At 60.2% G+C, this 23,727-nt stretch overlaps 2 protein-coding genes across 6 annotated transcripts; one reads left to right on the top strand and one right to left on the bottom strand.

Annotated features, from left to right (window-relative positions):
- Nucleotides 1-55: 55 nt before the first annotated feature.
- Nucleotides 56-3,575, bottom strand: ASPHD1 (aspartate beta-hydroxylase domain containing 1). Of its 3 annotated transcripts, none has more exons than XM_051847576.2 (4): nt 3,523-3,575; nt 2,338-2,706; nt 786-899; nt 56-311 (listed from the first exon to the last, which is right to left on the bottom strand). In XM_051847576.2, exons 2-4 carry the CDS (start codon nt 2,441-2,443, stop codon nt 202-204), a joined length of 330 nt encoding a protein of 109 aa, XP_051703536.1. In that variant the 5' UTR covers nt 2,444-2,706; nt 3,523-3,575; the 3' UTR covers nt 56-201. The 3 variants fall into 3 exon arrangements, with proteins under 3 accessions (XP_051703536.1, XP_051703535.1, XP_017198037.2); XM_051847575.2 differs by having other exon boundaries at nt 3,415-3,544; XM_017342548.3 differs by having other exon boundaries at nt 2,338-3,530.
- A 915-nt stretch (nt 3,576-4,490) lies between these two features.
- SEZ6L2 (seizure related 6 homolog like 2) lies at nt 4,491-22,373 on the top strand. Of its 3 annotated transcripts, XM_002711866.5 has the most exons (18): nt 4,491-5,168; nt 6,098-6,229; nt 6,605-6,904; nt 7,172-7,311; nt 7,489-7,690; nt 12,139-12,324; nt 12,887-13,055; nt 14,933-15,096; nt 16,645-16,845; nt 17,217-17,355; nt 18,158-18,354; nt 18,484-18,678; nt 19,959-20,150; nt 20,227-20,418; nt 20,897-20,935; nt 21,109-21,226; nt 21,332-21,428; nt 21,793-22,373. In XM_002711866.5, the coding sequence occupies exons 1-18, from the start codon at nt 5,090-5,092 to the stop codon at nt 21,820-21,822; spliced, it is 2,772 nt and encodes a 923-aa protein (XP_002711912.1). In that variant the 5' UTR covers nt 4,491-5,089; the 3' UTR covers nt 21,823-22,373. The 3 variants fall into 3 exon arrangements, with proteins under 3 accessions (XP_002711912.1, XP_069920982.1, XP_017198036.1); XM_070064881.1 differs by lacking the exon at nt 6,098-6,229; XM_017342547.3 differs by lacking the exon at nt 20,897-20,935.
- Nucleotides 22,374-23,727: the final 1,354 nt, after the last annotated feature.

Here is a 23,727-nt window from a genome sequence, read left to right as displayed (position 1 = left end):
GACGGGCCCCTGCCCTGAGCCCTGTAGCCGGGAAGGAAGTAGTCGGCACACCGGAGAGGATCCAGAAGGTCTATTTCGGTGCCCACGCCACCTCCCTCAGCCTCCGCCCTCCCCCAGCCCCCCGGTCCCACGCTGGCCATCGCTCTGGCTGGCCCTCAGTGCGGCGTCTCCAGCTCAGATGTCCGCAGGGGAAGACAGCACTCAGGGGTCTGGTGCGAACACATAGTCCAGGGCCTGGCGCTCGGCCCCAGCCACATTGGGGTGCCAGAGGTCCACGATGAAGACCACTCGAGGCCCATCTTCGGGGGAGCCTAGGGCATGGGGGGACGGACGGAGAGCAGCACTCACCACACACGGGAGGGGGCGCGTGGGCAGGAAGTGTGAGGCCTCTCTCTAACCCTTTGCATGCGTTGACTGAGCAGAACCAAGTGCAGCACTGCCCATTCATCGCCATTTATCCAAAGTCACTGAGGCACAGCAGGTTAAGTGATTCGTCCAGGGTCCTAGCCATGCATCTCCTTCAATGTGAGGGACAGGGCAGGAGCCCAGCGGGCCAGGGCGAGCCCTGTGCTAACCACCTGACTGTGTGCCCACGTTCACCTAGGCAGCCACTTGGCAAGGCAGCTGCCCCACAGGTGATGGCCAAGGTCACACGGCCGGGAAATGGTGCTGTTTGGGACAGGAGGTTGGTTGGGCCTGATGCCTCTGCCCTCAGCCCACTCACCTTCACTCTGCAGTCCCTCTTCTCCCTCCCCCAGCCCCCACTAGAATGGGAGCCCCCTTACCGTTATGGGCCACTGTGTGCAGGAAGGAGTCGTCCACCAGTAGGCAATGCCCCTCGGCCCAGCACTGGGGCTCGCCCCCGACCACCAGCTCACAACCAGGGGGGATCTTCAGGCCTGTGGGAAGAGAGCCCAGCGTCCAACACGCCTGCTGCGTCCAAGAAGCCCACCCCAGTCGATCTGCAGACCCAAGGGTCGTCGGCACCAGGTTGTGTGGGGCCCTTCCAATAGACAATTCCAATAGACACTGGATGAAAGGAGTACTGGGGGATGGGGAAGATCTGGGGAATACTGCTTCTGAAGTGCCCTCCATTGTAGAGGAAACAGACGCCTTCCTGGAGGAGGTGGCGTCTCCTGGGCCTTCTGACAGTTACTATGTGCTAGGCATTCTCTCCATGAGGCCTAAGACCAACAAGTCGAGCCTGGCCCCCCAGATCACACGGTTGAGTGTGGGAAGAAAACTGAGCAGCGAAATCAAATGATGGGACTAGGAAGGCATCCCGGAGAAGGCGTGGCACTGGAAACCTGGAGTCCTGAAGACAGGGTAGGAGTTTTCCAGGAGGCGGAGAGAGAGGGAAGGCATCGCAGGCGGAAAGTCCAGTATGTGTGTGGCATCTGCCAGGAGCAGCCAGGCGGCCTTCACGACTGGGCATGGTGGGAGGGGCCAGGGTGTCCCCAGGGACTGGCAACACAGATGACGTTGCCTGAAGCAAGGTCATGGCATGGAAGAACAATCGGAAAAATTCTTCCCATTTTCATTTGCTTTTCATCTTTAAAGCATAAAAAAAAAAAAAAACCACAAAAATGCCTCTTGGGGTGCTACTGGAACGCTAACACTCCAATAACATGGCTCCCTTTTGAACAAAAAAATGTGGACTTCAGGCTAAGACGAGACTAGGGTATTTAACCTGAATGCTCAAAGCTTTTTTAAAAATTTGTTTTTGGGGACAGTGCTGTAGTGCAGTAGGTTAATCATCCACCTGCAGCACCGGTATCCCATAAGGGCACCAGTTCTAGTCCCGGCTGCTCCTCTTCCAATCCAGCTCTCTGCTGTAGCCTGGGAAAGCAGTAGAAGATGGCCCAAGTGCTTGGGCCCCTGCACCTGCATGGGGGACCAGGAAGAAGCTCCTGGCTCCTGGCTTTGGATCGGCGCAGCTCTGGCCGTTTCGGCCATTTGGGGAGTGAACCAGCGGAAGGAAGACCTTTTCTCTCTGTCTCTCCCTCTCACTGTCTGTAACTCTACCTCTCAAATAAATAAAATCTTAAAAAAATTTTTTTTTGTTTTAACGAATCATTTCGATTTAGGGCAAGGAATCCTCTAGAAAGATTCATTCTAAATAAGTAAAACAAGGCCCGAGGCGAGTCCATGGGGGGCAACGGTACAGGTGGAAAAGGACAGCCAAAGACGGTCTGCAGATAACTGAGGCTCAGGGCACCCTGCCCGGGGCAACGGGGAACTGCCCTCAGAGGCCAGGCGTGAGTGCCGCGCTCGGCAGAAGAGGCGTGCAAGGGGTCGCGGAGCCCAGGAGGTCGTCTGTAGGCCGCTTCTACTTACCCAGATGGCATCGGACCCGAGCATTGGTGGGCCCGCAGCGGCCCTCGAGTCGGGCCCCAGGCAGGAGGACAGAAAAGCCAGCGTTGCCGAAGGTGTTGGCACTCATGAAGCTCCGCAGGCCCCTCAGTGCCCGATAGGCTCCCGGGCACCGGCGGCAGTTGCTGGGTTGGCACCGGCCTGCTTGGTATAGCAGGAGCTGGTAGCACCCAGGGGCCAGGGGTGGGGCCCAGCCCCGAGGCGGAGGGGCAGTCCCTGAGAAGTCCCAGCTCACGGCCCCAAAGTCACGCAAAATGGCAGGGAAGCTGCTCTCCAGGAGCTCCACGTCGTGCCGCTGAGCGTCCCGCGGCACGAAGGGTGCTGAAGGCAGGTCTGGTAGGAAAAGCAGGCCTGGGCGCTGAATGCCCAGGACCCCTGGCCCGCCCCCGGGGCCTGGGCCACCCTGGGCAGCCCTCCTCACCCTACCCATGCCAGCCCAAGAGTAGCGCCGGGCATAGGCCCGAAGCCGACGGCTCACGAGACCCTCTGTCCTGGTTCCTTCCCCGGTCTCCCCAGAGCTCCTGGGGCCTGGCCTGCCGGCCTCAGGGCACCCCCCAGGCCGACCCCTGACACCCCCAGCCCGGCTCCCGGCTCCCAGGGCCTGCATGTCTTGGGAACCCAGGCGGTAGCAGTACCAGAGGAAAAGAGAAGTGAGTGCTCCGAGGAGCACGGTGAAGGCCGAGGAAGCCAGGGGCAATGGCCATGGGAGCATGACGGGCAGGGAGGCCCTGGCCAGGAGCCCTGGGGCATCTTCTAGACCCCAGCTCCCCTGTGCCCCCAGCTCGCCACCTGTCCCCTCCATGGTTGCTCCCTGGGCCGACTGTCTCTCTCCCCTCCTTCCCGCACCTGGAGCCCCTGCCTCCCCCTCCGCTCCTATCTCTCACCCCTCTCTCCTTCCACCCCTTCCTCCCTCTCCATTCAGCTGTCTCCTCGCCCTCCGCCCCTCCCCCACTCCTTTCTCCTCCCGGCAGCCTCCTCGCTCGCTCTCAGCCCTCCACCCCCGTCTCTGTGCGTGCTCCCTCGCTCTCCCCCTTTTCCTACCCGACCCCGGCCCCGCACCCCGGGACCCCGCAGCCCGTCTTCCTCCGTGGCAGCGTCTCCTTCCTCCCTCTCGTCTCCTCCTTGCTCTCGCTTCTCCCTCGAGCCCACCTGCCAGTCCTGCCTCTCCCGGGCTCCCTCGCTCCTGCTCGCTCCTTCCTTGGCTCCCACTCACCCTGACGTCACTCCTCCCCACAACCCTCTCAGTTTAGCTGCCTTGACCCCTCCCAGTGGCAGCCGCAACTCAGCCTCGGGGGGTGTTCCTCCGGATTTTCCTCCCGCACCCCCCTCGCCCCCGCGCTGCCGGCCCCGGCCCCGGCCCCGGCCGGACGCCACGTGGGGTGCAGGGGGCACAGTGCCAGCCTCCGGCCGCCCCGCAATGCGAAAAGAAGGGGCGGGGCCGGCCAGGGGGCGGGGCGAGCGTGCGGACCGCCGGCCCCCGCCGGCCCCGGGACTGCGGGCAGGGACGCCGCGGCCCATCGGAAGGTCTGCGGGTCCCGGGAGCGGTCAGCCTGTGCTCCCCCAACCCCCTCGGCCTTCGGAGAGCCGGCCCGGGGCGGGGACCGATGAGCAATGAAAGAAAGCAGCTTCCGCCAATCGCCGGCGGCTCTCCGAAGCGGGGGCGGGCCGCTCGCGGGGGCGGGGCGGTGGGCGCTGTCCGCGCCCAGTGGTTCTGAAAAGGACGTGCCGGCGGGTCGGAGTCTGGTGTTTGGGAGAGGAGGGGGTCTCCCCTCCCCAGACCCCGGCCGGGCCACCCCGAGGACTTCCCGGAACCACGGAGAGCCGCCCTTGCCCTGCGGGCGGGGAGAGCCCGTTCGTTCCACCTGAGCTCCTGTGGAAGGCCCAGGGAGGTCCCACGGCGGCGTCCGGACGCGGGAAGGAGGCCGACCGGGAGGTTTAGCAGGCGCGAACCAGGCTCTGCCGGCCCTCGGCGCCCGGGGACGAGGAGATTTAGATTCCAGATGTGCTGGAATGGCGGGGGAGGGGTCTAATTGCTGCTGGGACCGGAGAGTTTCCTTTGCACCCCCTAGGGGCCGCGGGAGTGCGGATTACGGTCCTGGCTCGTAAGATCCCACCTCCCTCCATCTGCACTTCCTCCTCCTCCCTCCCCCACAAATAAATCCCAGGCCCCTCCCTTCGCCCGTCCCCAGGATCTGACGTGAGCTCGACACCTCTCTCAGATTTTGCCTCCCGCAGCTCCAGTGCCCAGAGCATCCTCTCTCCGGGTTCCGCAACCCCATCCCCTCCCCTAGAGCCCCCTAGAGCCCAGTAGGAAGCTTCCCGATCCTCGACCCCACCCTAGGCCCCCGGAAGCTGCCTTCCTCCTCCTCACTTCTCGGGCTTGGGATCCAGCCGGATGGACCCAGGTTGCAGAGCGAGAGGGTAACCCAGGCGACCCGGCCCCTTCGGCCCTCTCAGCCCCACCCCCTGCAGCCGGAGCCGCGCCCCCCTCTACCACCGATCCCGGAGCAGAGGACAGAAGAGACTGAGCAAAGGGGGGTGGGGGCTCCAGGCAACACCCAGCCCAGTTCTGCCCCTCCATTCCAAGGGGCAGATAAATTGTATTCCTTTGCTGACCCTTTAGCAGGGGAAAAAATAATAAAGAGAAAGATAAAAGGAGACGGAGGAAAGGTGGCAGCCAGATTGCTTAGGAGAGAAGAAATCGGGGTGAGTCGCCATGGGGACTCCCAGGGCCCAGCACCCGCCGCCTCCCCAGCTGCTGCTCCTGATTCTGCTGAGCTGTCCCTGGATTCAGGGTAAGGACATGAGCATGGGGGGCGGGAAGGGGGGGAGGCCCCCACAGGTCCTCCGCCTTCCTTTCTCCAAGCATCCTGGTCTCCGGAGCTCATGGGGGAGGGGAGGGGCACAGTGCATGTGAAGGAGGAAGCCAGGGCTCTCTGGCTTGTGCTGGGAGCCCCTTGTGCCTAACGTTGAGGGAGTGGGCCAACAAGAGGTGCTTTTGGCTGCCTCTCAAGGGTTAAATCCAGGAAGGAGGGCTGGGGAAGTTGGGGGGATATCTGCGGAGGCAGGCGGCAGGAGCACGCGGGGTACCTGGGTGGGAGGTGGAGGGTGCTGGGAGAGACGCCAGGCTCTGCTCTTGGACATCTGGACAAAGACAGATGAACGGAGGCAGGGTTCAGAGAGCGGATACTCAGTCTCCCAGCCAGACTCTCCAGAGAAGGAGGCAGAGACTGCAGGGGGAGAGAGAGAGAGAGGGAGAGAGAGAGAGAGAGAGAGAGAGAGAGAGAGAGAGAGGGAAGAGACAGCCACACTGCAGAGACAGAAACCCTGAGAGAAAGCTGAACACTGCGGGAACAAGGGCTCCGAGGTGCTGCCAGACCCTCTGCAGAGTCTCAGGGTCCCGGCGGCCGGGGACTGGGGGGGAGGACAGCACCATGGAGCGGGGGAGGGTGGCAGCCCCAAAGGTCCCCTCCACCGTCAGCCCCGCTGGCGCTGTCCAGCATCCGTAAGTGCTCCATTGGACTGCTGGAGGCTCACGCGGCCGGGGGTGGGGTAGGGGTAGGAGTGTGAGGGGCAGCTGGGAACCACTCCTCCAGTCTTGGCTCTCAGCCCAGCCCGGGACCCTCTGAGGCCCTGCGAGCCCAGCAGACGGAGGAGGGAGGAAGAACTCTGGAGGAGGGGATGTGGTGGGGAGCGGAGAGGCTCACACAGCTCCACCTTCTAGGTCTGCCTCTTCAGGAAGAGGAGACGCTGCCGGAGCCTGGCAGCGAGACCCCCACCGTGGCCTCGGAGGCACTGGCCGAGCTGCTCCACGGGGCCCTGCTGAGGAGGGGCCCGGAGATGGGCTACCTGCCTGGTGAGGCGCCAGCCCAGAATGTGGGGAGTGGCACAGAGGTGGGGAGCCAGCCCAGGGCAGAGAAGGCTGCAGAACAGGGGGGCAAGGCTCCCCAGGAAGGCCGCTGGCATCCAGAGGGAGACAGAGTTGAGAAAGTTGGGGCAGAGTCAGAAGTGGGCATGGGCAGAACCTAAGACACAGAGGATGATTGACAGCTAGCCAGACACCCTCAGAGACACACAGAGAGAAAGATGAGTGGAAATTCTGAGACCTGTACCTTCTGGGGATGGACTTTGGGTTCAGGGGGAACCTCCACTTTCCCTGTGCACTGCTCCCCACTCCAGACCTCCCCCCATTTACTCCTTCTGTGCCCTGATTCCCCTTGTCCTGTCCCAGGATCTGATCCAGACACCACACTGGCCACCCCTCCAGCCGGCCAGACTCCCGCAGCACCCTACCTGCCACGGGCCACTGAACCAGCCACAGGGCCTCTGACAACAGCCGTAACCCCTAAGGGCGTCAGGGGGGCAGGACCCACAGCGCCAGAGCTGCTGACCCCGCCCCCAGGAACCACAGCCCCGCCCCCTCCCAGTCCCCCCTCCCCGGTCCCACCTCTGGGACCCGAGGGAGGAGAGGAAGAGACCACGACTACCATCATCACCACGACCACCGTCACCACCACAGTGACCAGTCCAGGTGAGGCCATGGAAAGGGGGTGGGGGAGGAGGTTGTGGGTTGGAGGAGAGACTGCTGGGAACGTGGGAAGAAGGAAGCTCCTCCAGGCTTCAGCTCATAGCATCAGACAGGCAGGGATGAGTCCTTGCCACAGCCTGCACTGTCCATCTGTTGCGCCTGGGAAGAGGGTTCTGGGTACAGGTGGGAGAGGGAGCCTGGGAAATGTTGGCGAGGGGCACGGGGAGAAGAGAGTGAAGGGGTCACCCCCAGCCACCGGCATCTCTTTAGTTCTGTGCAATAACAACATCTCCGAGGGCGAAGGATTTGTGGAGTCTCCAGACTTGGGGAGCACCGCCAGTCGCACCCTAGGACTCCTGGACTGCACGTACAGCATCCACGTCTACCCGGGCTACGGCATTGAGATCCAGGTAACGAGGCCCAGGCCTGGGCACTTCCCAGCCCCTGCCTCCCGGCTCTGCTGACTCAGAAACTCACCATGGTGTTTGGGCTGCTCCACCCAGACAAGGAAGGTGGCAGGGGGCTTCAGGGGTCACATCCCAACCCGATCTGATTTGCCCTGGTGAGTGTGTGTCTGCCGTCTTTAGGTCCAGACACTGAACCTGTCTCAGGAGGAGGAGCTCCTGGTGCTGGCTGGAGGGGGCTCCCCAGGCCTGGCCCCCCGACTCCTGGCCAACTCTTCCATGCTGGGACAAGGACAGGTCCTTCGGAGCCCAACGAATCGGCTGCTCCTGCACTTCCAGAGCCCGCGCGTCCCACGGGGCGGTGGCTTCAGGATCCACTATCAGGGTGAGGCATCTGGGGGTGCTGGTGGATGGGCAGGGGGGTCATCCTGGGCGCAAAAGGAGCTTCTCCAAGACACAAGGCACTGAGAGGGACCCTGGGCAGCAGGGCTCTGAGGAGACTTGTGCACACCAAGGTCACACACTCACAGACCTGTGCCAGAGGGGTGCCTGCCTCCAAGTGCAAGTTCCCTCCCTCAGCTCTAGAAATGCTTATGGAGCACCTGCTTCATGCCAGGCCCTGTGTGGACCTGACTTTAAGGTGCTCAGAATCTAGACAGCAACCAGGATGGTTACCATTCCGCGAGAAGAGCTGAGAGGAAGGAAAGCCAGGCGGGCAGAGCAAGCAGTTGCAGGGATGTGGGGACATGTGTCTGGAGAAGGTGATGACTAAGCTGGGCCCTAAAGGATGAGCTGGCCGAGGGAGACAGGGAAGGAGGCAGATGTCTGAGTGGATGAGAAAGCACAGCCCAGACCCAGAGAGGAGAGAACACGTGACTCTCTGGCCTGCAGGGCAGGATCGTCCTCGCTGCTGTGTGACCTGGGACCGTTTACCCAACCTTTCTGTGCCTCGTGGTCTCGTCTGAAAGAAGGGGATGAGCGCACTTCCTGTGTGATATTGTGAGGGAGATCAAATGAGTTCACGTTGGTCAAGGGCTTCAGACAGTGTCTGGGACACTGTGAGACCTCGACGATGACGTCACTCGCTGCCTTCAGGGTCAGGGGTCAGAGGTCAGAGGTCAGGAAGGGCCAGTCTGGGAGACAGGTTGGCCTCCGATCAGAGAGAGGTTTATCAGCTTCAGGCTGCTGTGTGTCACCTGCGACAGGGCAACGTGTGGAATCTTTTCATCGGGGAGCAGGAGCCTCGGCCTTGTGCCTTAGGTCTCTCTGATGTCTGGACTGTGTGTGGCGTGGCAGAAGCAGGGATGTACCCGTGCATGGCTGCATTCCCGACACGCACCCGCAGCCGGCCTGCACACGTGTGAACACGCATACTCGCCCGTATTCAGGAACCCTCCCACAGTGTGTGTTCTAGCACACGTGTGCATGAAGCAAGGGGCCCAGCCCATGTCCCCACTGCAGACACTGCTGGCTCCTGCAAAGCCCCTTCCTATGCTCTTAAAAAAAGGAAGAAGAAAGGAAGATGTACTTACTTATTTGAAAGGCAGAGAGAGAGGGGGAGGGAGGTCTTCTGCCTGCTAGTTCACTCCCCAAATGTCTGCAATGGCTGGGGCCAGGCCAGGCCAAAGCCAGGAGCCAGGAGCCAGGAGCCAGGAGCTTCTTCCAGGTCTCGCACATGGGTGCAGGGGCCCAAGCACTTGGCCCATCTTCCGCTACTTTCCCAGGCGCATTAGCAGGGAGCTGGATCAGAAGTGGAGCAGCCGGGACACAAACCAATGCCCATACGGGTTGCCAGGGTTACAGTCAGCAGTTTAATCCGCTACACTCAATGCTGCCCCCCCTTCCTGAGCTCTCTGGAGAGAGTCACTGGGGGCCTGGCCTGGCTTCCCGTATGCTAGCTGCCCGCCCCCAACCCGCTGAACTCTGTCACGCACTATACCCAGGATACAGCCTCTACTTGGCTTCCTTGGCATCTCTTGGACCTGTCCCAGGGGCTCCTGTGCCCAGTAGGGTGCCCACCAACGAGGCATACTCATGGGGAGACCAGCGAGGGAGCTGGGGCCACGAGCTTGGCGGTGGAGGCCTGGGTGTTGGGGGAGCGGGAGCGAGCCCCGCAGGTCTGGGGGCCTCCGACTGGACTCTCCGATGTTACAGGACGGCTCCCCCTGGCTGCTTTCAGCAGCCACTTCCCTGGGGCATTGAAAATAGGACTCTCCAGGCTAACTGGAACACTGGGGAAGCTGCGCTGTTGCATAAACGGGCCTTTGTTACCTGCACCCATCTTCTCGGCTTTGCGGCTTTGCCGTGCCTTTGGGACAACCCGGGTCCTGTTTAAGCCATTGGCCACCTGCACCCATTGGCTGCCCGCACCGACGGGGACCGCGGTGTACTGTGGCCTCACACGCTCCTCTGAGAGGTCCAAGGCCCCATCCCCTGGTGCCCCGAGCCCTTCACCAGCCATTGCCTGGGTGGGTTGCTTCTCGTAGCCATTCCGGGAGCATCCAATGGCGAGCTACATCGATGCATGCGCTCAGGGCCAGCCGGCCCATCCCGGTGGCCTTGACTCCCGGTCATTCATTAATGGAGCCCAAGGGGTAGGATTTTCATGTCCTCTGAGCACCCTGCTGGGCTGTGCCTGTTTCTTTGATAGAACTTTCAGGCCACTTCTTACAGATGGGAGTTAACAGCTTGGAAGCTGTGGTCCCAGAACCGGAATTCAGCTCTGCCTACCTCCAGATTGATCAACTTGGCTCGGCTTTTAGGAGAGAAATGCAATGAGGCCTTGTTTAGTCTCACAGAGGTGCTAGACAGTGGTTAACATGATGGGGAAGAAAAAAAAATACGCATGCCAGATTACCTAGAGAGAAGAAGGAGAGCTGTCGGAGAGAGAAGTCAGGAAGGCTTCCTGGGAGAGGTGGTATTTGATGTCCTCCTTGGAAGTGTGAGAGAGGGCGTTCTAGATCAGGGTGAGGGCGGGAGCAGAATGATGTGTAGGGCAGGAGCTGTGTGCTGTACAGGAGACCTGGACGCCAAGGAACGCATTCACGCTGCCTCTGCAGCTAAGCTTGATGGAAACCACCCGGTTCTAAGTTGTTGTGGGGGTCTGTCTATCTCAGTAGACTGAGACCCTCAGAGGGCAAAGTCGGGGTCTTTGTCACTCCCCCTCCCAGGGTCCAGCTTGAGTTTTTGAAAAGAGGGAGGGACTGGGTCTTTCACAAAACCACCGAGGGTTGGAAATCAGAGAAAGCAAAGGCCCAGGCAGGCGGGGGTCTCCCAAGCCCTCTGCTGCCCAGAACCTGCCCCTCCTACAAGACACGGTTTTGGTGTGCTTCCTCCAGGAAGCCCTTCTGGGTGAGTTCTGCCAGCTTCTGAAATGTAGGCACACAGAAATCCGTCAGGGTCAAGTTCAGAGCTCATCATCTATAACAAGGAACTTTCCATTTCTTTCTTTTATTCCATAGGCTTCCCTAAGAATTTCAGGAAGCTTTCAGAAAGAATGCAAGCAGTGCCATTAAATAGAATAAGTAAGAAAAAAATGGCGGGCTGGCACCGCGGCTCACTAGGCTAATCCTCCGCCTAGCGGCGCCAGCACACCAGGTTCTAGTCCCGGTCGGGGCGCCGGATTCTGTCCTGGTTGCCCCTCTTCCAGGCCAGCCCTCTGCTGTGGCCAGGGAGTACAGTGGAGGATGGCCCAGGTGCTTGGGCCCTGCACCCCATGGGAGACCAGGAAAAGCACCTGGCTCCTGGCTCCTGCCATTGGATCAGCGCGGTGCGCCGGCCGCAGCGCACCGGCCACGGTGGCCATTGGAGGGTGAACCAACGGCAAAGGAAGACCTTTCTCTCTGTCTCTCTCTCTCACTGTCCACTCTGCCTGTCAAAAAAAAAAAAAAATGGCGGCGGGCCACACTTAGTAGAGCCGAGAAGACAGAGTATGGCTGGACAGGCCATTGCGGCTAGGGCCACGCCTTAATATGGTTCCAAGCTACCTGGCAGCCAATGCAAAAAGGGAAATTGTATAGTTCTCCTTGCAGGAAAGAAGACAAATCCATTTTTCAAGGAAGGCAAACTTTTCTTAGTACTTCAGCTGCACTGGGGGGGTTCACTTGAGGGCACCAACTGTTAAGATCTTTAGTGACAGTCCCTAAAGAAGTGCCGTGTAGTTCCTCTGGGTGGAAGCTGAGGGTGTATTATCCCAAGGCACCTCTGTGGAAGAAAGCCTGTGTGTGTGTGCGTGTGCGTGCGTGTGTCTCTGTGTGTGTGTGCACACACGTGTCTGTGTGCATGTGCGTGTGTCCAGGCCTCTGTGTGTGTGTGTGTGTTTAGGGGAGCATGTGTGTCTACGAGGCATTTCACAACTTGGAGGCTCACTTTCCACATCTGGAAAATAGGTCACTCAGCCTTTGCCTGCCTCAAAGCCACCATGCGAGCTCGCTTTGGCAATTAGCCCTGCAGTACTATTTATTATTATTAGAGCTGGCTGGAGTTCAGAGCAGTCAACTGGTTTGCCTGAAGTCACACAGCCTACGAGTGCCCAGGGTTCTGAATAGCCTGGAGCCTCAGCTCCCACATGCACAAGCTGGGGGCCCAAGTGGGCCAATTACACGGATGAGGGGAGATAGAGGGGGTGGTGAAATGACCTCATGGGACAAGGCACCTGCGCGAGGGTCCTTATTCTTACGGGTGGACTCGCGGGGAGAACTAATTTGTGCCGGGGAGTCCAGGCCAGGCCGGTGTGGGTGTGTATGTGTGTGTGTGTGTGTGTGTGTGTGTGGATTGGTCTGAGGGTCGAGTGCGTGTAGAAGCATTGACTCCCTCCGCACTCCGCTGCTGCAGCCTACCTGCTGAGCTGTGGCTTCCCTCCGCGGCCGGCCCACGGGGACGTGAGTGTGACAGACCTGCACCCTGGGGGCTCTGCCACCTTCCACTGTGACTCAGGCTACCAGCTGCAGGGCGAGGAGACCCTTGTCTGCCTCAATGGCACCCGGCCAGCCTGGAACGGCGAACCCCCCAGCTGCATAGGTAAGTCACCTGCCCTAGGTGGGTGGGGGCAGCTGCCCAGGGAACCCCATCGGGAGGGTCCTATCTTGGGGGTCCCTGTGTTTGGAAGGAAGCCCATCCCGAAGGGGTTTCTGCCGGAAGAGTCTGTGTCCTGGAGCTCACTGCACTGGGCGTCTCTATTCTTGGGGAGCCTCCATCTTGTGAGCCTGTCCCCCACCCCACCCCCATTCTAAATGACCCCGGAAGAAGCTGTTTTGGAGGCCACCACTGGAGGCACTCTCCTCCAGGGAAAACCTTCATCCAGGGGAACCCCGCCTCCTTTGGCTCCTGTGGTCTCGGCCTTGTCATCTTGCAGTTTTTTTCCATCTGAGGGTTTTGGTCGGGAGCACCCCGCCCCAGGCGTCCACGTCTGGGGAGTCTTCATGTTAGCGGAATCTTCATTCTTGGGCGTGTCCATCCGGGCCCAGGTCCCAGCCAGAGGTGTGGGTGCCATGGCTCTGCAGAGGCACCTGAGCAGGGCCGAGCCCCGCCCCCTCCCCAGGCCGGGCTGTCACCTGTCACCTGCCCCTTCCTCTGCCCACAGCGTCCTGCGGAGGCGCCATCCACAATGCAACCCTGGGCCGCATTGTGTCCCCTGAGCCTGGGGGAGCCGCTGGCCCCAACCTTACCTGCCGCTGGGTCATTGAAGCAGCTGAGGGCCGCCGGCTGCACCTGCACTTTGAGAGGGTCTCGCTGGATGAGGACAATGACCGGTGAGCATCTGGGTCTTGGGCTGGAAGTCCCCATCTCTGGTTGCTGGGAGTTAGCTCATCCTGGGATGGACCTGGGTAGGGTGTATCAAACATGGTGTGGCCCTAACCCTTTCTCAGGGAGCCGAGCTGTGCAGCCTAAGATCACTTCCTCGCTCTGTGCCTCGGTTTTCTTATCTGTAGAGTGGAGCTAATGGGGCCTCCCCCTCTGTGAGAACAAATGCATTAAGAAATGGGAAGTACACAGACCAGTGCCTTAAGCATCAATGTGCACTGTTTGCTGCATTACTGTTGTCATTTTTATTTATTTATTTGAAAGGCAGAGATACAGAGAGAAGGGGGAGAGAGAGAGAGAGAGAGGAGAGATTGATTTCTGATCTGCTGGTTCACTCCCCAAATAGATGTAACAGCTAGGGCTGAGCTAAGCTGAAGCCAGGAGCCAGGAGCGTCTTCTGGGTCTCCCATGTGGGTGCAGGGGCTCAAGCACTTGGGCCATCTTCTACTGCTTTTTCAAGGCACAGTAGCAGGGAGCTGGATCAGACGTGGAACAGCCCAGACCCGAAGTGGCACCCATATGAGATGCCTGCACTGCAGGCGGAGGCGTAAGCTTCTATGCCACAGTGCCAGCCCCCATCATTGTTTTTAAAAGAACATTATTTAGTTGAGAGAGAGAGAGAGAGAAATCTTCTATCTGCTGGCTCACTCCCCAAATACTCACAACAGCCAGGTCTGGGCCAGGCAAAAGCCAGGAGCCTGGAGCTCCACCCAGGTCTCCCATGTGGGTGGCAGGAGCCCTGGTGCTTTGAACCATCCTCCTCTGCCTTCCCAGGCATGTTAGCAGGAAGCTGGGTCGGAAGCAGAGCAGCTGGGACTCTAACCAGTACCCCAGTGTGGGATGGAGGTGTTCCTGGCAGTGGCTTAATCCACTGCGCCATGACTCCTGCCCCCATCATTTTTTACCCTTGTGGAGCCCCAGTTCTGCCGTATGATCTTGGGCAGGCATTATTAATCTTTCAGAATAATAGTATCTGATTCAAGAGTTCTTCTGAGAGTTAAACTTGCATCAGCCTCAATGAGTGTAGTTTTTGACACTAAGAGCTATTTCTTTCTTTTTTTTTAATTAATTAATTAATTTTTTTTTTTGACAGGCAGAGTGGACAGTGAGAGAGAGAGACAGAGAGAAAGGTCTTCCTTTTGCCGTTGGTTTACCCTCCAATGGCCGCTGTGGCCAGCGCGCTGCGGCCAGCGCACTGTGCTGATCCAATGGCAGGAGCCAGGTACTTCTCCTGGTCTCCCACGCGGGTGCAGGGCCCAGGTAGTTGGGCCATCCTCCACTGCACTTCTGGGCCACAGCAGAGAGGTGGCCTGGAAGAGGGGCAACAAGGGACAGAATCCGGTGCCCCGACCGGGACTAGAACCCAGTGTGCCGGCGCCGCAAGGCGGAGGATTAGCCTAGTGAGCCGCGGCGCCAGGCACTAAGAGCTATTTCTAAAAATGAGTCAGGGGCCGGCGCTGTGGAATGGTGGGTAAAGCTGCTGCCTGCGGTGCCGGCATCCCCCATGGGCGCCGGTTCGAGTCCCAGCTGCTCCACTTACCATCCAGCTCTCTGCTATGGCCTGGGAAAGCAGTGGAAGATGGCCCAGGTCCTTAAAGCCCCTGCACCCACATGGGGGACCTGGAAGAGTCTCCTGGCTCCTGGCTTCGGATGCAGCCCTTTGGGGGAGTGAACCAGTGGATGGAAGAGCTCTCTCTCTCTCTCTGCCTTTCTGTAACTCTTGCAAATAAATAAATCTTAAAAAAAAAAAAATAGTGAGCAGGCAGGAGGTGAGGCAGCTTCTACAGGGATATGGGGCGCCTAGCCAGCCTCTGTGTCCCCCCAGGCTGCTGGTGCGCTCAGGGGGCAGCCCCCTGTCCCCAGTGATCTACGACTCAGACATGGATGACGTCCCCGAGCGGGGCCTCATCAGTGACGCTCAGTCGCTCTACGTGGAGCTGCTGTCGGAGACGCCCGCCAATCCCCTGCTGCTCAGCCTCCGATTCGAAGGTAATCCTCTCCAAACCCACACCTTCCCCTCTGCCTGACCCCAGGCCCAGCCGTGAACACACTTGCTCATCTGAACCCAGGCTGGTCTCCCTCCTGCCCCCACACGACAAGGATCCCTTCGTGGGGACCCCTCTCCTTCCCTGGGCAGCCTTTTCTATGTTAGGCGTCAAGTGCGGCTGGATCCAGGTGCTAGCCGAGACCCGTTCCCTCCATCTCCCTTTGCCCTGTGTTGACTTCCTCCTCGGGCAGGCGTTCTCTGTGTCACAGCCCTTGCTGCAGGCTTACCACCAATGTAACAAACCCGCCACAGGGAGCGAGCGCCCTTCTTTGCTGAGTGCATCAGCAAAAAAAATGCCAGGAAAGGCTCTCCTTGACCTGGTTAAATCCTGTGCCTCTGCCTGAGCCAATCACTGTGGCTGGGGAGCCATGCCTGTTCTGATTGGCAGGTCCGCATCCCGTGGCTGTTCCTGGCTGGCCCCAGGTGAGCCTGCTGGGCTGGGAGTGGGGAAGGTGTGCTTCCCCAGATGAGAACGGGAGAAGGAGGAACGGAGCCTGGGTAGGGAGAAACGAGGCCCGTGACCGTGGGAGAAGAGGCACCTGAACTTGGCATTAAAGGGTGGAGGGTATTTTAAAAGAGGAAGACTGAGAAAGAGCATCTCGGGGGAGGGGAACTGTGAGAGCCAAAAGGAGCGGGTAGAACAACGCCGAGCGTGTGCCGGAGACAGAATTGGAGCTGGGCTGGAGCACAGGTTTTATATGAAGAGTAGAGACGAAATGAGATGTTCAGAGGTGGGAGAAGCCAGTGACCAGTATGACTCATGAGAGAAATGGACCTGGCCTTGGGCCCTGCTGGGGGTGGAGGGGTGGGGTAGGATTTGGACTTGATACCTTACCAGATTAAGCAACGGTGAAATAGAACAGGAATGGATTGCACAATCAACTCTGCGGGTGTTGGGGGGAGGGGGGAGGCTGGTCCTTGGTGAGAATCCCTGGTTTTGAGGCCTGAATCCACAAGTGTGGGCCACCAGAGCCTCATCAGTTTCATAGGCACCGAAGTCCCCCCGCACAGCTTGCTGTGCAGCTATGCAATCAGAGGGGGCAGACCCTGACACGCTCCGCACGTGGCTGGATCTGAATTAATGACCGAGCTCTGGACCTGCGGCAACAGCTTGGGTGCCAGAGCCCGACTGGCATTTTTACGGGGGCACACACACCTACACAAGCCAGCTCTCCAAAGACACCCCCGCCCTGCGCCGCCCCTCTTGGCTGTTTCCAGAGCCAAGTGTCTGTGGCTGGGAACCAAGCCATCTGGTTCCTCCATCGCCTGCTGGGGTGACCTTGGGGAAGTGGACTTTCCCATCTGCAGCCCGGACGTTTGCCTCCAGGGGCCTGGGGGGTAACAGGAAGGTGTGAGAGGAGTGTTGGGTTGCTAACAAGCTGGACAGTGAAAGCTAAGGCCAAGGGCACCGAGTTTTTAAAAAGCCCCCTGCATGGCCCCCGGCCTGAGTTCAGCCCACCCAGGCGTCTGTGTGACTGATCTTTCCCCAGCCTTCGAGGAGGACCGATGCTTCGCCCCCTTCCTGGCCCATGGCAACGTCACCACCACGGACCCCGAGTACCGCCCAGGGGCGCTGGCCACTTTCTCCTGCCTTCCGGGGTATGCCCTGGAGCCCCCAGGACCCCCCAACGCTATCGAATGTGTGGATCCCACGGAACCCCACTGGAACGCCACAGAGCCAGCCTGCAAGGGTGAGTGAGGGTCTTCAGCCTGCCGGCCGTTCAGGAAAGAAACCCAGCTCGCAAAAACCCACACGGGACAAGCCCTGTCCCCCCATATTGTCCCCTTAGCGGAATCATTGGTGGGCTTGTTGCTCAAATGTCTTTGGGAGCCAGACCTGGGATTGGGTGAGCTGGAGAGTGGGCGGGGCTAATGCAGAGCAGGGCTCAGGATTGGCCACAAGAGGACCTCGTGTGGAAAGAAGCAGGTGCACCTTAGGGCACAGCAAACGCGTGTTGGGGTCTGGGGCGTGTGCGCTGTGGCCAGGTGCGCGATGAGGACTGCAGAGATGTAGAGACCGCGTGCCCACATGCGTCCTGAACTTAGTACTCCTCTGCCCCAGCCATGTGCGGAGGGGAGCTGTCGGAGGCAGCTGGCGTGGTCCTCTCTCCTGATTGGCCCCAGAGCTACAGCCCCGGCCAGGACTGCGTGTGGGGCCTGCACGTCCAGGAAGAGAAGCGCATCTTGCTCCAAGTTGAGATGTACGTTTGGGTCAGGCTGGGGGTGTGGTGGGTGTGGGCTTGATGCGGTGCAGTGTGCACGGCCACACTGGGAGCCTGGCTGGCTCTTCTGTGTCCACCCAGACTTCGGGAGACGTGTGAGCTGATCAAAGAGGTGACCCAGGGTTCCGGACAGGGTGGCAGACCTGGGTGCAAATCAGTAGCCTGGCAATCTTGGACAGATAAACACAGTAATGCAGCCCTCATTAGGGGCTGTTGAGAACAAAGGGCTCTGGCCTCTGTCCCTAACGGCACGTTCCTCAGGCTGCCCCTGGAGCAATTTCCTGGGACCAAGGTCCAAACGGCTGCATCGTACCAGCATCCATGGTGTGTGTTGGGAGGGGGGAGGGTTGTGGGAAGAATCCAGTGAGCAGCTTGGGTGTGCTGGGCCAGTAGTGGGCATGGCCCCAAAGCAGGTGCTGAGGCGCCTCGGGAGTCTTGCGGGGTGACCATGAGTATGCGGCCTGTGATTGGTCAGAGCCGGTGCTCGGCTACGCTGCGGATCCCATGGTGATGGAGGAAGGCTTTGAGAGTGGGCGGAGCTGGTTGATGAGCAGGTTGAGGACTGGACGGAGCCGTAGAACAGGCGGAGCGCGGAGGGCTCAGCATAGAGGAGGAACCCAGGACCGGACAGCACTGAGGCAGTGCCAGGCCTAGGAGAGGGAAGGCGGGGCGGGGCTGGAGGGAGGAGGCGTTACTCCTGAACACAGTTGGGAACTGTAGAGTAACAGATGGGAGGGGCCGGCCGTGGCCCCGCCCTACTGCCTGGTCCCACCCCCCGCAGCCTGAATGTCCGCGAAGGGGACATGCTGACCCTGTTCGACGGCGACGGCCCCAGCGCCCGAGTTCTGGCTCAGCTGCGGGGCCCTCAGCCGCGCCGCCGCCTGCTCTCCTCTGGGCCGGACCTTACGCTGCAGTTCCAGGCACCGCCCGGACCCCCGAATCCGGGCCTGGGACAGGGCTTCGTACTGCATTTCAAAGGTACCGGGGCACGGGGGTCTCGGAAAGGGCAGGGACGCGGCAGGCCAGAGGTCCCGGAAGGGGCACCGGGTTGAAGCCCCCGAGGCTGAGTCAAAGGGCAACCGCCAACGTCGCCTCCCGCCCCCGCAGAGGTCCCCAGGAACGACACGTGCCCCGAGCTGCCGCCTCCGGAGTGGGGCTGGAGGACGGCGTCTCACGGGGACCTGATCCGGGGCACGGTGCTCACTTACCAGTGCGAGCCTGGCTACGAGCTGCTGGGCTCCGACATCCTCACCTGCCAGTGGGACCTGTCCTGGAGCGCCGCGCCGCCCGCCTGCCAGAAGAGTGAGAAGGCCCCGCCCCGTCCCACCTGGGCCCCGCCCCCTGCCCTCGCGGCCCCGCCCCGTCCCACCCGGTCCCCGCCCCTCGACCCACCTGGGGCCCGCCTGGCTCTTCCTTCGTCCATTGGCGCCCCGAAGCCGTCCTTACTGGGATCTCCTGCCTGTCTGCCCCGCTCTCCCGCCGTTCTGGGCTCCGTCCGCCCCCTTCTTCGTTTCACGGCCCTGCCCCTTCCCCTCCTGACCCCGCCTCTGTCCGGTCTGAGTCCCGCCCCCTCCGGTCCCCAAGGGGCTGGGTTCCACCAATGCTTGCTTCTCTCCCGTGCGCATCTCCCGGTCCCGGACCTTGGCGTTGTGGGGAGGCACTTGGCTAGGGCCGAGGTCTGCTGGGGACTTGGTGTTGTGAATGCAGCCCCGGACGCCCCATGCTGGGTTAGGGTTATGGGAAGGGGACTTGGGGTCCTCCCCACCCTGACAGAGCTCTCCATGTGGGAGGGGGACCCATAAGATCGACAGCTCAGGACTTCCCAGAGTGGGGGTGCCTTCGGGCCAGGGGCTTAACGGCTCTGAGCCCCGGCTTCCTCGCGGGCGCTGCAGGAACAGGGCAGTGAGAAGAGCAAAGCTTGTGCACAGTGCCTGGTGCTGTAAACAGTGAGTAAGCCAGGCCTGGCAGAAGCTCCAGGAAGGGCTGTGGGAAGAGGCTGGGTTCCTTCTCTCGGGGATGGGGCAGGAGACTTCCCGGAGGAGGTGGCATTTAAAGGAGCTGGGAGCACTGATGCTTTTTAGAGGAGCAGAAAGCAATAGGAGGCTTGCCGCCGGGAACCCATGGTGAGACGCTTCAGGAAGTCGGATTTGGGCTGGATGCAAGGACAGCTCCCCTGTGGACACCGCTCCTGCCCCTGGGAGGATTCGCAGGCTGGGGGAGGGCGTGTGTGCAGAATTCAGTGGGCCTCTCTGGCTGGGGCTCTGGAAGTGGCAAGGCCACACAGGGAGCCTGCCGCTGAGCCGAGACCCAAGTCTGCACTTCCCTGTCCAGTGTCTGTGTGGCCGTGACCCTGGGCAGGTTCCAGCTCTGGCTGAGTGACATGGGCCAGTCATGTGTGCTGAGCCCTGGACCCCAACCTTGACATCTCAGGGTAATCACGTTGTAAAACGTTTAGCAGGCTACCTGGCGCAGGTCTGTAGGTAAGAAATGGCTCTGATGACAACGTCCACAGCAGGGCCCCAGGCAGGCGGTGCCAGTGGGAGCTCCCATAAGGCTTGGTGACTTTGCCTTTCTGCCACTAGTCATGACTTGTGCCGACCCTGGTGAGATCACCAACGGCCACCGCACCGCCTCGGACGCCGGCTTTCCCGTGGGCTCCCACGTCCAGTACCGCTGTCTGCCCGGGTACAGCCTGGAGGGGGCAGCCGTGCTCACTTGCTACAGCCGGGACACAGGGACCCCCAAGTGGAGCGACCGGGTCCCCAAATGCGCCTGTGAGTCTGGGGACCACCCTGGGAAGGGTGACCACATGCTGGGCCTGTGGCCGGCTGACTGGCACCCTCCCTGCAGTGAAATATGAGCCGTGCCTGAACCCTGGGGTCCCCGAGAATGGCTACCAGACGCTGTACAAGCACCACTACCAAGCGGGGGAGTCGCTGCGCTTCTTCTGCTACGAGGGCTTCGAGCTCATCGGCGAGGTCACCATCACCTGTGTGCCCGGCCACCCCTCCCAGTGGACCAGTCAGCCCCCGCTCTGCAAAGGTGCCTGGGCAGGAGGGGCAGGAGGGGCCGCTCAGGGGAGTGACAGGACGGGCAAGTCAGACAGCACGTCCCAGGCCGCTGGAGCAGGCTCCTGTGGGCGCTCATCCTCCGGGGCAGGTGCACAGGTGCTGGGGAGATTCTAGGCCAGGGATTCGAGCAGCGGGGGCCCTTGCTTTGCAAGTCCCCTGTGCCCTCCCTGGACGGGCCTCAGTTTCCCTGTCTCTGGCAAATTCTAGAGAGGTACTTGGCTCAGCCTGTCCAGGAAGCCTGGGGCTACAGTAGGAGGAAAGTGGCCTGCCCTGATCACTTCTGTTGCCCCCATCCCCGGCCCCGCCCCACAGCAAGGCTACGTTTAGGTTGAGCAGAGGGCAGAGAGAACCAGGCTGCCCAGCCCAGCCCCACTGGGCTCCGGCCCTCTCCCCAGCCTCCTTCCCTCCCTGGCTCAGACCCCGTCCCCCTCCCCCTCCTCTCCCCGCAGTGGCCTATGAGGAGCTCCTGGACAACCGAAAACTGGAAGGTCAGTGAGTGAGGGCACAGGTGGAGCCCCCGGCCTGGCAGGCCAGGAGGGCAAGGCAGAGACTGGGGGCAGGAGGGGTGAGACCCAGGGCTCAGGGCCCCGGGGCCGGAGGCTGGGAGAGCCTAGGACGGTGCCAGCCTGGGCTCACTGGCCTCCTGCCTTTCCATCCGCAGTGACCCAGACCACAGACCCGTCGCGGCAGCTGGAGGGAGGGAACCTTGCCTTGGCCATCCTGCTGCCCTTGGGCTTGGTCATTGTCCTTGGCAGTGGCGTTTACATATACTATACCAAGTGAGTGTGTGATGCGGGGGTGGGGTGGAGGGGGCTGCTGTGTGCAGGAGGCTGGGGAGGGGGCAGCTCCGGGTGCACCTGCTGATAAGCTCCCGTCTTCCCCAGGCTGCAGGGGAAATCCCTCTTCGGCTTCTCAGGCTCCCACTCCTACAGCCCCATCACCGTGGAGTCAGACTTCAGCAATCCGCTGTATGAAGCTGGGGTGAGTGCCCCCTGCACCCCTCACCCCCTTAGAGGCCATTGCCAAAGCCAGCCACATGCTGGGGGAGCAACTGGAAATAGTGAGAACAGGATGCAGCTCGGGCCACCGTGGGAACTTAGGCCCAGCGACCAGCTCTTGTCGTTGGAGACAAAGCAGAGACGTAGGTGTTTGCAGCATCCCTAGAACACTGTAGGAGCAACGAAACCCATCCCTGGCCAAATTCGGCCTCATTCCCATCATGTGACTCCCCCCCAACCTCAGGGATCCGTTGAAAACCTGGGGTGCTTTGCCCGTCTCGTGGATGCCACCTCCCCACTTTGCTGCCCTCCCACACCAACAACTGCTCTTCTCTCTCTGTCTTCAGGATACGCGGGAGTATGAAGTTTCTATCTGAAGCCAAGGCTAAGGCTATGGGACCCAGGACGCCCCTCCCCTCCCCCACCCAGGGCAGCGGGGAACACAGGACCTGGTCTCTGGCTGGTTCCTGGCTCCCCTCTTCCCTGCTGTGTACATAGTCTCCCCCCATCCCACGAGGGGGCTTCCGTGGCCCTGGAGACCCGACGGTAAATAAACCAGCATCCTGCCTCCCAAAGCCTCTTCTTGTCAGTTGCCAAACAAGGGGGAGGCCTGCTCTCCCCTACCCTACTGGCTTTTGGATCCCAGGAGGGGAACTCAGCCCTTCCCCCAGCCCCTGCAACTCCTGGGGCGCCTGCAGCCCAGGGCACCCCTCCAGGACTGCCCCTGACAGCCCTGTGGTTCCCCTGGCCCCTCCTCTCCCAGATGCCTGGGTCTTCTCCGAGGGGCGGGGGTCGGGAGAAGAGGGAGGAAGGGGCAAGCCGGGCCCAGGCCCCGCCCCCTTTCTGCTGTCTGCCCAACCCCCATTTTCTCCACCTTTGCTTCTGGATTTTTGTTTTTGAGCAATAAACAGAAAATCGTCACTTGTAACTGGGCTGGTGGGGTGTGGGAAGGGGCTGGGGTCCATGAACAGTAAGGGGGGATGATGGTGATCTCCCCTTGACCCCGCAGGAGGGCTGGGAGGGAAGGGGGCCCAAGTGGAGAAGAGATGGGAATTTCAGACTGGAGACAGGGCTGGGTCAGGGTCTTTCTGGGCTGTTCTGGCTGGGAGGCAGTGGGTTGTAGCTAACCCTCATCCCTCACTGTTCCACAGGAGGCAAACAGCTTGCTTTTTTTTTTTTTTTTTTTAATTAAGTTATTTGAGTTACACAGAAAAGAAGGAGAGGCAGAGAGAAAGAGAGAGGTCTTCCATCCGCTGGTTCACTCCCCAATTGGCTGCAATGGCCGGAGCTGCACTGATCCAAAGCCAGGAGCCAGGAGTTCCTCTGGGTCTCCCACACGGTGCAGGGGCCCAAGGGCTTCTGCCATCTTCCACTGCTTTCCCAGGCCATAGCAGAGAGCTGGATTGGAAGTGGAGCAGTGGGGACTTGAACCGGCACCCATATGGGACGCCGGCACTGCAGGTGGCAGCTTCACCTGCTACGCCACAGCAACAGCAACAGCCCTGGCAAACAGCTTTTGAATTACGTCATATCCGGTTGAGTTAAAATTCCACCCTCTTGAGAACTTTTGTTATCCATTCAAATGTACCATTTTTTAAAAAAGATTTTATTTGCAAGTCAGAGTTAGACAGATCTTCCATCTGTTGGTTCACTTTCCAAACGGCCACAACAGCCAAGGCTGGACCAGGCCAAAGCCAGGAGCCAGGCACTTCTTCCAGGTCTCCCACGCGGGGGCAGGAGCCCAGGCACTTGGGCCATCTCCCGCTGCTTTCCCAGGCGCAGTAGCAGGGAGCTGAGTCGGAAGTGGAGCAGCTGGACTCAAACCAGTGCCCACTTGAGATTCTGGCATTGCAGGCAGCAACGCGGCTTTTCCCACTACACCACAATGCCAGCCCCAAGTGTACCATTCTGTTGTCCCCCAATCTTTTGGGTATTTTAGGTGCACCTGTTACATGCCCACCGGATGTGAGCTCGCTTTGTGCCCTGTGTGTCCTGTTCCACTCTCTCTACTCTCAAACATTATAAAATGTTTTTCTGAAGAGTCCTTCTTCAAATTAACTGCATTTTACTTCATTTAAATTTTATCTCTAAATATGATAAACACAGTTTTAGAACACCCAGAAGGATGCTAAAATACTCAAAAGGAAATGAATTTTAGAACACGAGGCAAACCGACCTTGGTGAAAACTTAAGGCTTTGAGTGTGAGGCAGTGTGCTAAGTGCTTTGTACGCACTTTTTTTAGATTTTTTTTTTTCATTTGAAAGTCAGCGTTAACACAGAG

Source organism: Oryctolagus cuniculus, chromosome 19 (genome assembly GCF_964237555.1).
Source record: "Oryctolagus cuniculus chromosome 19, mOryCun1.1, whole genome shotgun sequence".
Taxonomy (NCBI): domain Eukaryota; kingdom Metazoa; phylum Chordata; class Mammalia; order Lagomorpha; family Leporidae; genus Oryctolagus; species Oryctolagus cuniculus.
Note: the sequence above shows the minus strand (reverse complement) of the source record. Positions and strands in the feature narration are given on the sequence as shown.